Consider the following 12,737-nt stretch of genomic DNA (forward strand, 5'->3'; position numbering starts at 1 on the left):
ACTATATAGCGGAAGCATTACGCCAGCTAAGTGATGCGAATTGTTATCTAAAATCCAATGTCAAAGAGTACGACAAGGCCAAGAATGCATTACAGAAACTTCTGGCTTCATGGAAAAGACAGGGTCTAATTTCTATAGAAGAACATAAGTTTATGTTCAATGATTTTCCAGTGCCGCCGGTTCTTTACCTAATTCCAAAAGTCCACAAAAGTGTTTTTCCAATCCCAGGGAGACCGATTATATCGGCCATAAATAGTTTAGGTGAGCATGTAGGCCAGTATATAGATTTCTTTCTGCAAAGCTTGGTAACTACGTTGCCAAGTTATGTAAAAGATACTGGAGATTTCCTACAAAAACTAGACAAATTGGAATGGTCTAATGATATGCTTCTTATCACTCTTGATATAGAAGCATTATACACAAGTATAGACCATAATCAGGGAATGGCTTCTGTTAAACATTTTTTGGAAACTAGGTCTAGCACTCTATATGAGCACAACAAGGTTGTACTGGAACTCATTCAATGGTGCCTCAACAACAATTATTTCCTGTTTGACAAGGATTTGTACAAACAGGTGAGGGGGGTGGCAATGGGAGCCTGCTTCTCCCCCAGCTATGCATGTTTACATGTTGGCTGGTGGGAGGAACGGGTTCTCAAAACCACCTTTCTGGCAGACTATCAGACACACATTAGATCTTACCCGAGATATATAGATGATGTGTTCATTCTATGGCAGGGTAGTGAAGAGGAAGCAGTTTGCTTTATAAATAAGATCAATGATAACATCTACAATCTAAAATTCACTTCTAATATCCATAAAAATTAAATCGAATTCCTTGATGTCAAAGTTTTTGTCAATAATGAAAAGTTTGAAAGTACCTTGAATAGAAAAGCAACCTCAGGTAACATTACGTTACATGCAACCAGCTCTCATCCCAAACACCTCATTGCCAGCATTCCTTATGGTGAAATCTTAAGGTTAAAACGTATTTGTAGCAATGAGGAAGAGTTTGATAGGTGTCAACTAGAGCTGGTTGACCGGCTGAAGGCAAGGGGGTATTCACAAAAAATTCTGTGTGAGGCCATAAATAAAGCCAAAACTAGATCTAGAATGAGCTTATTTATTCCTGAAGCTGACAGCGTAATGGTCCCAGATACTGCTGTAATCTCTAGGAATACCAATAATCCAAGATTAATTACCACCTACAATAGAGAGGAACGGCAGATAAGAACCATACTTAACAAACACTGGCCTGTAGTTCTTACTGATAATGTTCTGCGTAACAGAATAGCAGACAAGCCTGTTGTTACGTTCAGAAGAAGTAGCACTATGGGTACTGTTTTGGACCGAGTATCGCCTGAGGTCAAGCAAGTCACCACGTGGTTGGCTCCTAAGAAGGGTTTCAGAAAATGCACGTCATGTCGTGCCTGCAATTTTGGCTGTAACATGTCTAAGTACTCTACTCCTTTTAGTACTGTCCCTACATTGATTTTGGGTAACTTTGATTGCAAGACCGAATATGCTGTATATGTCCTGACGTGTACCTGCGGGCTTCGCTACGTGGGTAGCACCAAGCTGCAGGTGCACGTCAGGATCTTGCAGCATATAAGAGCCATTCTCCACAGCGACGCAACATATCCTGTTGTGAGGCATTTTAAGAAAGCACATGCTAACAACATCAATTGCCTATCCTATTATGTAATAGATGCTGTGGTTAAGAAAAGAAGGGGTGGCAATAGAGAGCGCCAACTCCGACAGCTCGAAACTAAGTACATTCTTGAGCTTGATTGTAAGTGGCCTAACGGTTTGAACACCACAGAAGACATGCGTAGTTTTCTGTAACAATATACTATTGCTGTCATATTGTGGGTATAATCTGCTATTTTAAGGTTATCCATATTAGTAACTTTGAAAGTGTCTCCAATATACAAAGATAATAATTCTTTTCATTACTGTATCATACATATTTTATCTTTTTCTCTACTTGTTTGTCATTGATTTCCTTCAAGTAGTAAATGTGGTTCTGCCTTAAAAACATGACACCATTTCACAGAAATAAGATTATTTGTATTCTAACTGTGAATGGTGATGGTCTACATGTATTGTAAAATAATTGAGAAATCAATGCTAATCACACCTGCACTTTATATTTATTCATGCACTATTGCACAGATTCCGTCCCACTGACATTTGCACTGATTATGAAGAAAAAGTGAATACCACTAAATTATGGCAACACAAATTATACGTGCAACTAGACATTCATGACTAATAGGCCACACAGATTGTGTTGGAAATAAGCGGATTTATCCGGAAACATTTTGTATGGGCACTGCAGCAATATAGGTAGTCTTGGACTCATCCAAAGAGAATCTTAACATGAATTATATTTATGGTTTTATAAAAACTTTGACACTTAAGCACTTTACATGTTTTTAAAGATTATTTTTTTGAATACATGTGTACTTATATATTAAATGTGTCATAATATATTATTCTTTCTATAGGGCTTCAACTACAAAATGATTTTGTTGTAGTCGCTTTAGTCTGTTGTTTATGCCCATACACATGTGACCTGTGATGTCAGAGAGTGGGAGTGGGATCTTTTCACTTTAAATAACAGTTGGTGTTTGTTCCACTTTGACACGTGAACAAGGGCTTACGAGCTTGAAACGCGTTGTGTTGGGTCACTGAAATAAACCACACTTTTTGCCCACTAAACCTCGGAGGTCTGTGTCTCTTTCCTCGCCTAACCGCCGCTGGCGGAATTCGGAAGTGGTTTGAGTTTTCCAGGATATGGATATATATATATATATATATATATATATATATATATATATATTACCTACCGCCAGTAGGTAGTTATAGCTAGGACCTTGTTTCTATTCAAAAAGCATTTTTTCTTGTGCCAATATCTTTGGCGCCATTTGACGAATCTTTGCGAAATTTTTAAAACAAATGGTTCACTCGGGTCAGCTCCTGTCTTGAAAGTTTCCGGGTGATTGGTCAAACGGGAGCCAAGAAAAACGGGGGGCCTCATTACGCGTTTTCCCCATGTTCATTTCCATAGGAATATTTGGAACAGGCTACAGACGGAACTGCTGAACGGAATTACTCCAAATTTGGCAACAAGGTAGCTCTTGGTTCAGAAAGCAACCTTGTTGTAAATGGTGTAAATCCATTGAGTAGTTTCTGAGAAATTCAAAAAATAAACATATCGATATCTGAACACCCAGGAGGAGCCCTGAATCCTTCTGAGCACAAGCTTAATTCTGATTGGCTGCCAACACTCCAAACCAGAATGTTTTGGCAGCCATTTTGTCACATGACCTAGTCCAAGAAAACGAAAACAAAATTAAAAATGAAGAAAAGGGGGCAGGGTAGAAATACCCTGACCCCGTAGGCTTGCTCAGGGGTACCGCCAGGCCCAAAAAAAGCAATTTTAAAAAACAAATCAGCCGAATTCACACTGGGTGTGCGAATCCGGCTGAAAAGATTAGTGAGGTGCAGAAAGAGGCAAGCGAGTTATAGAAAGAGGCAAGATAAGTATAGAAGGAGGCAAGAGAAGTGCAGAAGGAGGCACATGAGCTGCAGAAAGAGGCAAGAGAGGTACAGAAAGAGGCAAGAGAAGTGCAGAAAGAGGCAATAGAGGTGCAGAAGGAAGAGAGTGAGGTGCACAAACAGGTAAATAAGGTCAGAAATATGCAAGATAGGTACAGAAAGAGGCGAGGGAAGTGCAGAAACAGAAAAGAGAAATGCACAAAGAGGCAAGAGAGGAGCGAAAAGAGGCAAGAGATCTGCAGAAAAAAGCAACAGAGGTGCTGAAAGAGGCAAGTGAGGTGAAGAAAGGGCCAGGTGAAGAGCAGAAAAAAGACAGTGAGGTGCAGAAAGAGGAAGAAAGGTGCAGGAAGAAGCAAGAGAAATGCAGAAAGAGGCAAGAAAGGCAAAGAAAGAAGAGTTGGTTTATGCACCATTAGTACCAATTTAACACCCACATTCAGCACATGACCATGCCAGCTTTCCCAATGGCCTTTCACCACGCTGTAACATGTGACACTCACTGCATTTCTGGTAACATTTGAGCCATTTGAGCTAGAAACAAGGCTTTTTTTGTTCAAATCTGCAGATTAGGCATTAGATGGTGGAATATTTGGCAACTGCAGAAAATGTTTCATTATGTGAAAATTGGTGCATCGAACAGTCACATAATTCCAGTGGCGCTGCTCATACCTGCGACTAGGACCAGAATTGCTCCTTAGTGGTACCTTCTTTTTTTGTGTCTTAGTGAGTTTATAGTTTGGCTTCTATGGAAACAAGGAAGACTAAACCTGAGGTTACCACTCTACAACACAGACTACAATACCACATAACTACTCTCCAAAACATATAATCCCACTCCACAAAATTCCTATACACTAAATACCACATTAATACAACAGAAAAATGGTTTTGGATACAAATTTCGCCTGCATACTGCTTGTCCCTAATATTTTTCAGAAAAATGTTCACTCTTCTTGGTCAACCGAAAAAACGCAAATCTCTTCATACAATTCCACAATTTTGAGGAGCACTATATATTCCTTTCTTACACCAATGATCCAGAATTAATCCAGAATAAATCAATGATTGTATTCCACTTATGTTCAAGCAAAATGACAGCACATACCATACTTAAGCCGTTGTGATAACAGACTACTACCAGAAACAGGGAGCATTACATGCCCGGGTGCTCTATTTGCAGAGGGGTCGATAGAAATTGATGCCTGTCATGAAGATGCTCGTTAAATGAACTTTTGCATGCCATTTTCTCTCCTGATTACTGAACACAGGATCAATAGGAGAGAACAAACAAATGGGAGACCTGTCTTGGACTCAATGGGGCTATAGAGGGTTTCACCAACCATTGACTCTATAGGAGAACCACTTGAGGTCTCAATAGTACACTAGAGGTCTATTCTTGGAATTATATAAATTGATTGTACACAGGACTTCCCAAAAGTTGGATTGTTGCCCTGAAGAAGTTCCACGAGAACAGGGACGAAACGCGTAGGCTGTTCCCAACGTGCATTTGTCTTTTTGTATTACTATAAATATTGAGTACATAAAGAATAAACAAGATGAAAAACAATCCGGCAATTGGAGTGTTATAAAAATAGTATAAGGACTTCCGCTGCATAAGACTTAAAGGAGATACCAGGAGGGCTTCTTGGCCCCTAAAGTCCCTCAGGAGTAAAGTGGACTCCATCCCCCAACTAGTACTGTGCCAGGAGGCACGCTTGCAGCGTGGTGGAGAAAAGAGGGCATGGTCTCCCACTGTGTGGGACTTAGTGGAGGTAATAGGAGAGCTAGTTGCCCCCCAGGACAACCTTGGGGACCAGCTACCCTTCCTATTACCTCCAGCAAGTCCCACAAAGTGGGATTGCTAAGTTGTCATAGCAGGCTGCGCTCCCTTTCCCCACCACTCTGCAAACGCACTCCCTGGTGCGCTCTTGGATGGGGAATACAGTCCCCTTCACTGATGCGGGTCCTTAGGGACTAACTAGACTACCTGCTAACTCCAGAATGCCCCAGATAGGGGGATTGCTGATAGGTTGGCACAGGCCATGCCCCCTTTCAGTTGGCTACAAATTATTGGTCTGCATTGGGTGCCAACAGTTCGACAACCTGATTTCTCACCCCCACGGCGATGAAGCAAGGTTCATCAGAGAACCAATGCCTCTGTGGGTAAAGTATATCATCTGAGTAAAGTGTCTAAGTTGCAAAACCATTCATGTGCCCAGAGGTGAGAAAAAGCTTCTGCTGCAAAACCATCATCACTCTCATCTACAACATGAACCATAGCCTGTTCCTGACCTCATCTTCTCTTTCAAACTAAAGTACTACAACCATGCTGATGACACACAAGTCATTCTAAAGCTTGGAACTCTATCAAATCTTGACTTCGATGCCATGAGCCAATTCCTCCAACTCAATGACCACTGGTAGCTAAACACCTCAAGGTAAACACATTGAAAATGGATATGCTCATATTTGGAAAATAAATCATCTATTAGCCCTCTACCTTGTGACAGAAAAAGTCCTCCATCAAACCCCTTAACCCAAGTATGGAATGTGAGTGTGAATATAACTTTCTTTCTCCCCCTTTGTAGCATAAGTAAATCAAGTCACTAAAGGCAAATTCTGCTTCATCATGTGATCCCTCAGTGGGATTTTCCCTTACCTACATTTCCTTCAAAAGGTAGAAACTGCCACAGCCTTACTGCTTTCCTGTCTTGACTATGCCAACGACCTCAGGGCTACCTCTACCTGTTTATTAGGCAACAGAGAATCCAGGACTTAGCGGCTAGATACTCCTCAAATTAAATATACCATCTGTGATCTTACCACAAGTCCTCAAACCCATATATCCTTTGCTTGTGGTTACACGTATCACTGTTAAAGCAATGTACATCATACTTTACTTTGAGCCACCCACAACACCGGACCACTTTGCTTTATCAGAACTCTGTAGCTATTGCCAAATAAGATTTTTGCACTCTGTGTAGGCCTTGCTCTTGATCATTCCTTCCTTTAAAAATTGTCTTGAACTAGTGGAAGCTCTTTCTCAGTCCGCACGGTCAAGCTTGGGTACTTGATACCACCAAGATGAAGAATAAGTGCAACCATCTAAAAATTCAGAGAGTATTTTAATATTCCATTCACAAATTTGTTTAATAGAGGCCACACCTAAAAACAAAATAGCAGGTATTCGCATTCATGACTGAACCTATTCTACCCCTTTTCTTTTAATCGTCATTCTTACGTGCAATTTTCAGTATGCTGCATCATTGGAGCACCACTCTGATCCTTACGCCCGCACCTAACACCTGTCCTATAGGTCTAACTACAATTAACATACATTCAACCATAAATTGACCATGAATCAGAGCGATTTGGGCCTCAACAGCTGTAGAGTACTGGTTAGGTTAAGTATTTCCTTTGTTTCCTCACATGTACATTCTATGGCTGATGTAAGTGTGTTCCTGAGCGCGCACTTGCGAAGAGAATGTTTCTCTTCGAAAGTGCATCACTCGTGATGCTGTACTGTTAATGTTGGTTAACTGTTTGATTTGACACTTAACTGCTGACCTTTCCATGAAGCGGTCGTGCTCCTGTAACTTGCTGTGTTATTCAAACCTGAATTAAACTTCAAGGATTTCTCCTTCCAGTCAGCCTCTTCCAGCTTCCTTATTTAATGTAATGCTCTACTTTACATTTGACGACGATGGAAAAAAGAAGCAGCATGTTACCACTTTTTCCGATTCGCCGATTCATGCTACGCGCATGAAAACAAAGAAGTAAACTGAGAAAGTGCCCCATACCTTGTTCAGCGCCGAAAACGGACTCCTAATGATGCACTATATAATTCCGATGCCACAATACAGCATTTCCTGGTTGGGTGTATTCATGTAGTTACATACCTCTGTTCTTAATTCAGAAACAATATATTGTGAAACCTGACCATTGGTTCATGGCTGTACTAAAGTTATGAATTACTGACTTATTTTTCTAATTTTTATGTATTAAGATATAGGTCCTCACTATGAGGGGCCTGGAGTCTTGAGGCAGTAACCACATTCGGTATAACCGATACCGAGGGTAACTGTCTAATGGCTGCCTACTACCTCGACCTTTTTATGGCCATTTACACCTCTTGAATACTCTGTGTACTACTTCAACCATATTATGCCCTGTACACTCTGTTTTTATGTAATGATCTACCTTGTTGTATTTTCAAATTTTGTAATTACTTAAGTTTTTATTATCTATCTTAAATCATCTGTAACTTCCATGGAATGGAATATTGCTCCTATAAAGCACTCCAGCCCCTTGGGATAACGTCCGCGCTATATACATTTGCATAAATAAATACATAAATAAAAACAGTAATGCCAGGTCCTGGTGTTGCTGTGGGATCAAAAGTTGACCCCAACCTTCCATAGCCCTTCATGGAATGTGGAAGTGCTGTTTCCGCACCAGTTCCCCCATGTTAACCAGTGATTGTTCTGTTTTACCTTGAACAATGTCCTCCAAGTATGACAGGTGACCTGGAGGATTATTCCCTGATAAAAAATGAAAAGCAGAAATGTAGCACCAGTGACTCCTGGCGAAGCCAATATCTCCTCCTAAGGGCAGGGCATGAACACTCGACCACTCATATTGAGCCCTTACTGTTTCTTATTTGTGTAAAAAATGCTTTGTCTATTAAGAAGGCTGGCTCTGGTGGCTCAGCTGTTCCTTATTTATATTATTTTAGCACCATATACTGTTACTGTACATCTTGACCTATTTGTGCTTAGAATAAGCTAAATACATAATTAAAAAACAGAAATGCTCATCCCATCCTTTGTGGCTCACTCTGGCGGACTCATCAGCCTGTGTAGTATATGAGTCAGTTCCCAGCTTGTGCAGTGGGAAGCACTTTTCTAAGGCTGCCATTTCTTCTTATCAGGGATTTCCTTGGTATGTTATCATGAAGTGACATAAATGGTGCTACTTATTCTGGCAATAAAAGTGAACATGTTCAGTCAGCTCTTCCTGTCTGCCTGTGAACTGAAGTGCTGTTTTCCTGATGAGGTTCAACGGAGCAGCAAAGCCAGCTCAGTGAATATAATGGCTTTGTAGTCAATAAACACAAATTGATCTTCACTCCTCATTTCAGCCTGCCGTGTTGACTTTTTATCTCTGTTCTGTATTTTCAGCTTGCTGAACTCCAACACATTCACTGTCATACGAGATGAAGCCTTTGCTGGTCTTTTCCACCTGGAGTACCTGTAAGTTGTACATTCTCTCTGACAGCTCATATAGCCCTTTACAGAAAAAGAAGACTTGATTATTTGCCTTATTGTCTGACTTTGAGACGTGGTTGGAAGCAGTTGGGAACGATGCTTAAGAGTTTACCTCCCAGAGTATGCAAATAGATCAAGTAGTCTTACAGCTTCAGGATAAACATAGAGTAACAAATAACGTATTATTTGTCCAAAACATTACATACATCACACATACCATACTTAAAGTCTAATATTATTAGGTGAGCACTATTTTCCACTTAGGAGGCAAAATTAGAATACAATTAGAGAGACAAACTACATCTCAGCCATATTACAAATTAAATGTTAACCACAAATCGTCATAGGCGCCTGTATACCTTCACGGGTGATTAGCCACGTTCTACATATTCACATAACATATTTAGCCATTTGTCTCAACTTGCAGTACTTGACTTTCATATATATTTTCTACCCTCCAAGGGGATATATATGTTTCTAAAGCTTGAATAATATTTTGTACTGCATTTATGTAATTTATTTTTGCTATCATAGCTAATAGATATAACTCTGTGTATATTGCTTGTATCAAGGAATAGGAATATGACCTCATAGAACAGTGGTGGCCAAAATAGGTTCAGGAGCTCATTTGCCAGGTTTTTGGGATAACCGCTGACCAAATCGACCTAACCTGATCGAGTTAGATTCATGCATAAAAATGCATGTTATGTTGCTAGTCTGAAAACATGGACAGGAGCTGACCTCTCTCTGAAAACCCTTTATAGAAGATGTGGCTGCAACACTGTGGTAAAAGACATAACCTCATGTAGTGCAGTTACAGTTAGACTCTAGGCCAGGATTCGGAGGAGAGGATTATGCTATTCTTTTTTGTTTATTTTAACAGCATAGAAACATGTCAATCAAATAATTAATTTCCCATAAAACGCAACCAATATAAAGTTCTAAACAAACAAGTACATCAACCAATCATCTGCAGTGAGTAGCTTCATCTTCTCTAGCCCGTCTTCTATTGCCCTCTTTCTTTGTTGCTCGCAGCCCGCTTCAGATGAGTATTAGGACTCCGTTCTCCCTTTAATGCGTAATTGCGTATATCATCTGCGTTTGTTTTCTCCTGAGGCAGCGCTTCTGCCTTTTGCTGCTTAGCAGCCGTGGGAATGTTTTGCTGCTCCTATCCTATTTTGAGCTAAATCTGGTATATTGAGGAATGGGGCCCCTCGCACGTCTCACAACAAGACACTCGCTTCCCTCTACAATGAAACAGATTGTGCGTTGAATTTCCCCTGCATTGCCAAGCACCTCCATTTGCAGTAGAACTGAATTTGTTTGGCCCGGACAGCCTGGAGCGAATACACCGTACGGAGTAAGACTTGGAAAGAGCAGAGTGACTCCTGTGTACTGACAGACACTGACCAGGCTGCAACAATACTGGTTAATGTGCCTGTGAATTAAAAGGTTGATTTGTGTCTGCTGGGACCCATAACCCCTCCATTACTGAAGGCCTTTGGAGGCCTTGAGACCTGCTACCCTATATTCTCTGGGCCTCCCCCCACAGTCATCTGATATCCTCTTACCTGGTGGGTGACCACTACTGATCAACACTTTTGGACGTTTGAGGACATGCTTACCTCACCATTCACATGATGGAATATGGTGATTATTACACTGAGAAGAAGAGATCTCCTTCCATGTCACAGTCAAGTTCTGTGATGCATTGTATGCCTCCATAATTAAGGCAGTCTCTATCGCAATGGCTTCCCAGGAGAAGAAGTTAATGGACATAGCGCAGAGATGCCTACAACCCCTACCACCAAGGGAAAAACTCCCTGGTCCTTCAGCGCCTCTACCTCCAGGATTGTCCACTGCCCCCCAAGAACCTGTGTGACAACCCACAACCCTAAGGGGAGGACCTAGTGATGTTGTCTTGGCTAAAAAGGCTTCCTTAGGCACAGGCCCCCTGCTCAGCCAGATCTGAACACCCCAGCGGGCTCCTCAGCTCCAGGCAACACTATGCTTTCCTTCCCCCCGGACTCTGAAGGTTCCCACACATGGTCGGATGATGATTCAGACTACGACCGCTCTTTAAGGCCCATATCCAACCCCTTTGCAGAGTCAGGCCCCTCCACAGAAGCGCCCTCTGGATCACAATTTGATATGTTGGACCCTGAGTATCTCATGCACCCTCCTTTCTCCAGTTGGGCTCCAGAGGTATGTGGTAAGCAGGCTTCGTAAACCTCTTTACCACGAAGTACGGAACTGTCTTCGGGCGGAGTGCCCCTACCCGTCCTAGGATGGGAAAGAGGATGTCGGCGTAGGAGATTATGTTGAGGTCGTGCTGTCGGGCGACGTGTGCGAGCGGGGCCATGTAAATGTTGAACAGTGTCGGTGCTGTGGTTGCTGCGGAACTCTGACTGGGAAGGGTCCAGGATTCTGTTCTCTTCGAGGTATAGCAGTCTGTTAACAATTTTCTCGATGACCTTGGCCGGGAAGGGGTGCAGAGAGATGGGTCAGAAGTTCTTGAGGTCTCTTGGGTCTTCCTTGGGTTTTTGGAGTAGGGCAATGATCTCGGCGTGTTTCCAGCTCTCTGGGAAGGTCGCGGTCTCAAGGGAGAGATTGATGACGTTGCGTAGGTGGGGTGCGATGGAGCTGCTTGCTTTTTTGAAGACGTGGTGCGGGAATGGGTCTGATGGAAAGCCGGAGTGGATTGTGCTCATGGTCTTGATGGGTAGGTGGGGTGCGATGGGGCTGTCTGAGTGTTGAAGCTGTCATGGATGTCTGCTATCTTGTGGTGGAAGAAGGTGGCGAGGGAGTCGCACAGGGCTTGCGACGTAGGGATGTCGTTGGTGTTGGAGCTGGGGTAGGAGAGTTCCTTCGCGATGTTTAAGAGCTCCTTGCTGTCGGATTTGTTGTTGTCGAGGCGGTCTTTGAAGGAGGTCTTCTTGGCAGCCCTGATGAGGTGGTGGTGGTTGCGGACGGCGTCCTTGTGTGCTGCATGGCTGTCTGGAGTTTGTTCACTGTTCCATTTCTTATCTAGTTTCTGGCAGGCTTGCTTGGAATCTAGGAGTTCTGGGGTGAACCAGCTGGCCCTCTTGCTGGTGTCTCTGTTGGGGGGTTTCTTCAGCGGGGCGAGGGTGTTGGCGCAGTCCTCGATCCAGCATCTGAGGTTGTGGGCAGGGACGTCGGTGTTGGAGGGTTCAGTGGGTGGGCTGAGAGCGAGGTTTGCATGTAGTTGGTCTTCGGTGATTTTGCTCCAGTGGCGGCGGGGGATCTGTTGGGTGCGGTGGTGTGTGGTGGGTTTCTGGAAGGTGAAGTGGATGCAGTGGTGGTCGGTCCAGAGGAGTTCGGTGGTGTAGCTGACAGAGACTTGCGGGCTTGAGGAGAAGACAGGGTCGAGCGTGTGGCCAGCAGAGTGGGTGGGCGTTGCGACGAGTTGCCTTAGTCCGAGGTTGGCGAGGTTGTCGATCAGGGTGGTGGAGTTGCTGTCGTTGTTGTTCTCAATGAAAAAGTTCAGGTCTACGAGGAGGATATAGTCGGTGGAGGTCAGGGCGTGCGTGCTGATGAAGTCGGCGATGGAGTCGCTGAACTGGGGGCAGGATCCGTGGGATCGGTAGACAAGGGTGCCTCTGAGGGTGGAGGTGGGGTCAGTGTGGATCTGGAAATGCATGTGTTCAGCAGTGCTTAACGCGTCGTCGGTGCTAGTCGAGACACTGATGCTGTTCTTGTGGACGATGGCGATTCCTCCTCCGACTCTGTTGGTGTGGTCTCTGCGGGTGATCTTGTAGCCGTCTGGGATGGCGATGTCGGGTGCGGAGGAGATGTTCAACCAGGTCTCTGTCAGGAAGGCGATGTCCGGGGAGGTTGTGTTGAGCAGGTCCCAGAGCTCGACGGCGTGTTTTTACGTGCGGAGCGG

At 43.3% G+C, this 12,737-nt stretch overlaps 1 protein-coding gene across 1 annotated transcript in view; it reads left to right on the plus strand.

Moving 5' to 3' along the window:
- LGI2 (leucine rich repeat LGI family member 2) overlaps nucleotides 1-12,737 on the plus strand; it is a 376,870-nt gene that overhangs the window by 174,116 nt on the left and 190,017 nt on the right. The window contains exon 3 of the mRNA XM_078678382.1: nucleotides 8,744-8,815. Within this exon, the coding sequence (XP_078534508.1) occupies nucleotides 8,744-8,815 (72 nt within the window). The remainder of the gene's footprint in view (nucleotides 1-8,743; nucleotides 8,816-12,737) is intronic.

The sequence above is a fragment of the Lissotriton helveticus genome, chromosome 2_2 (genome assembly GCF_964261635.1).
Source record: "Lissotriton helveticus chromosome 2_2, aLisHel1.1, whole genome shotgun sequence".
Lineage (NCBI taxonomy): Eukaryota > Metazoa > Chordata > Amphibia > Caudata > Salamandridae > Lissotriton > Lissotriton helveticus.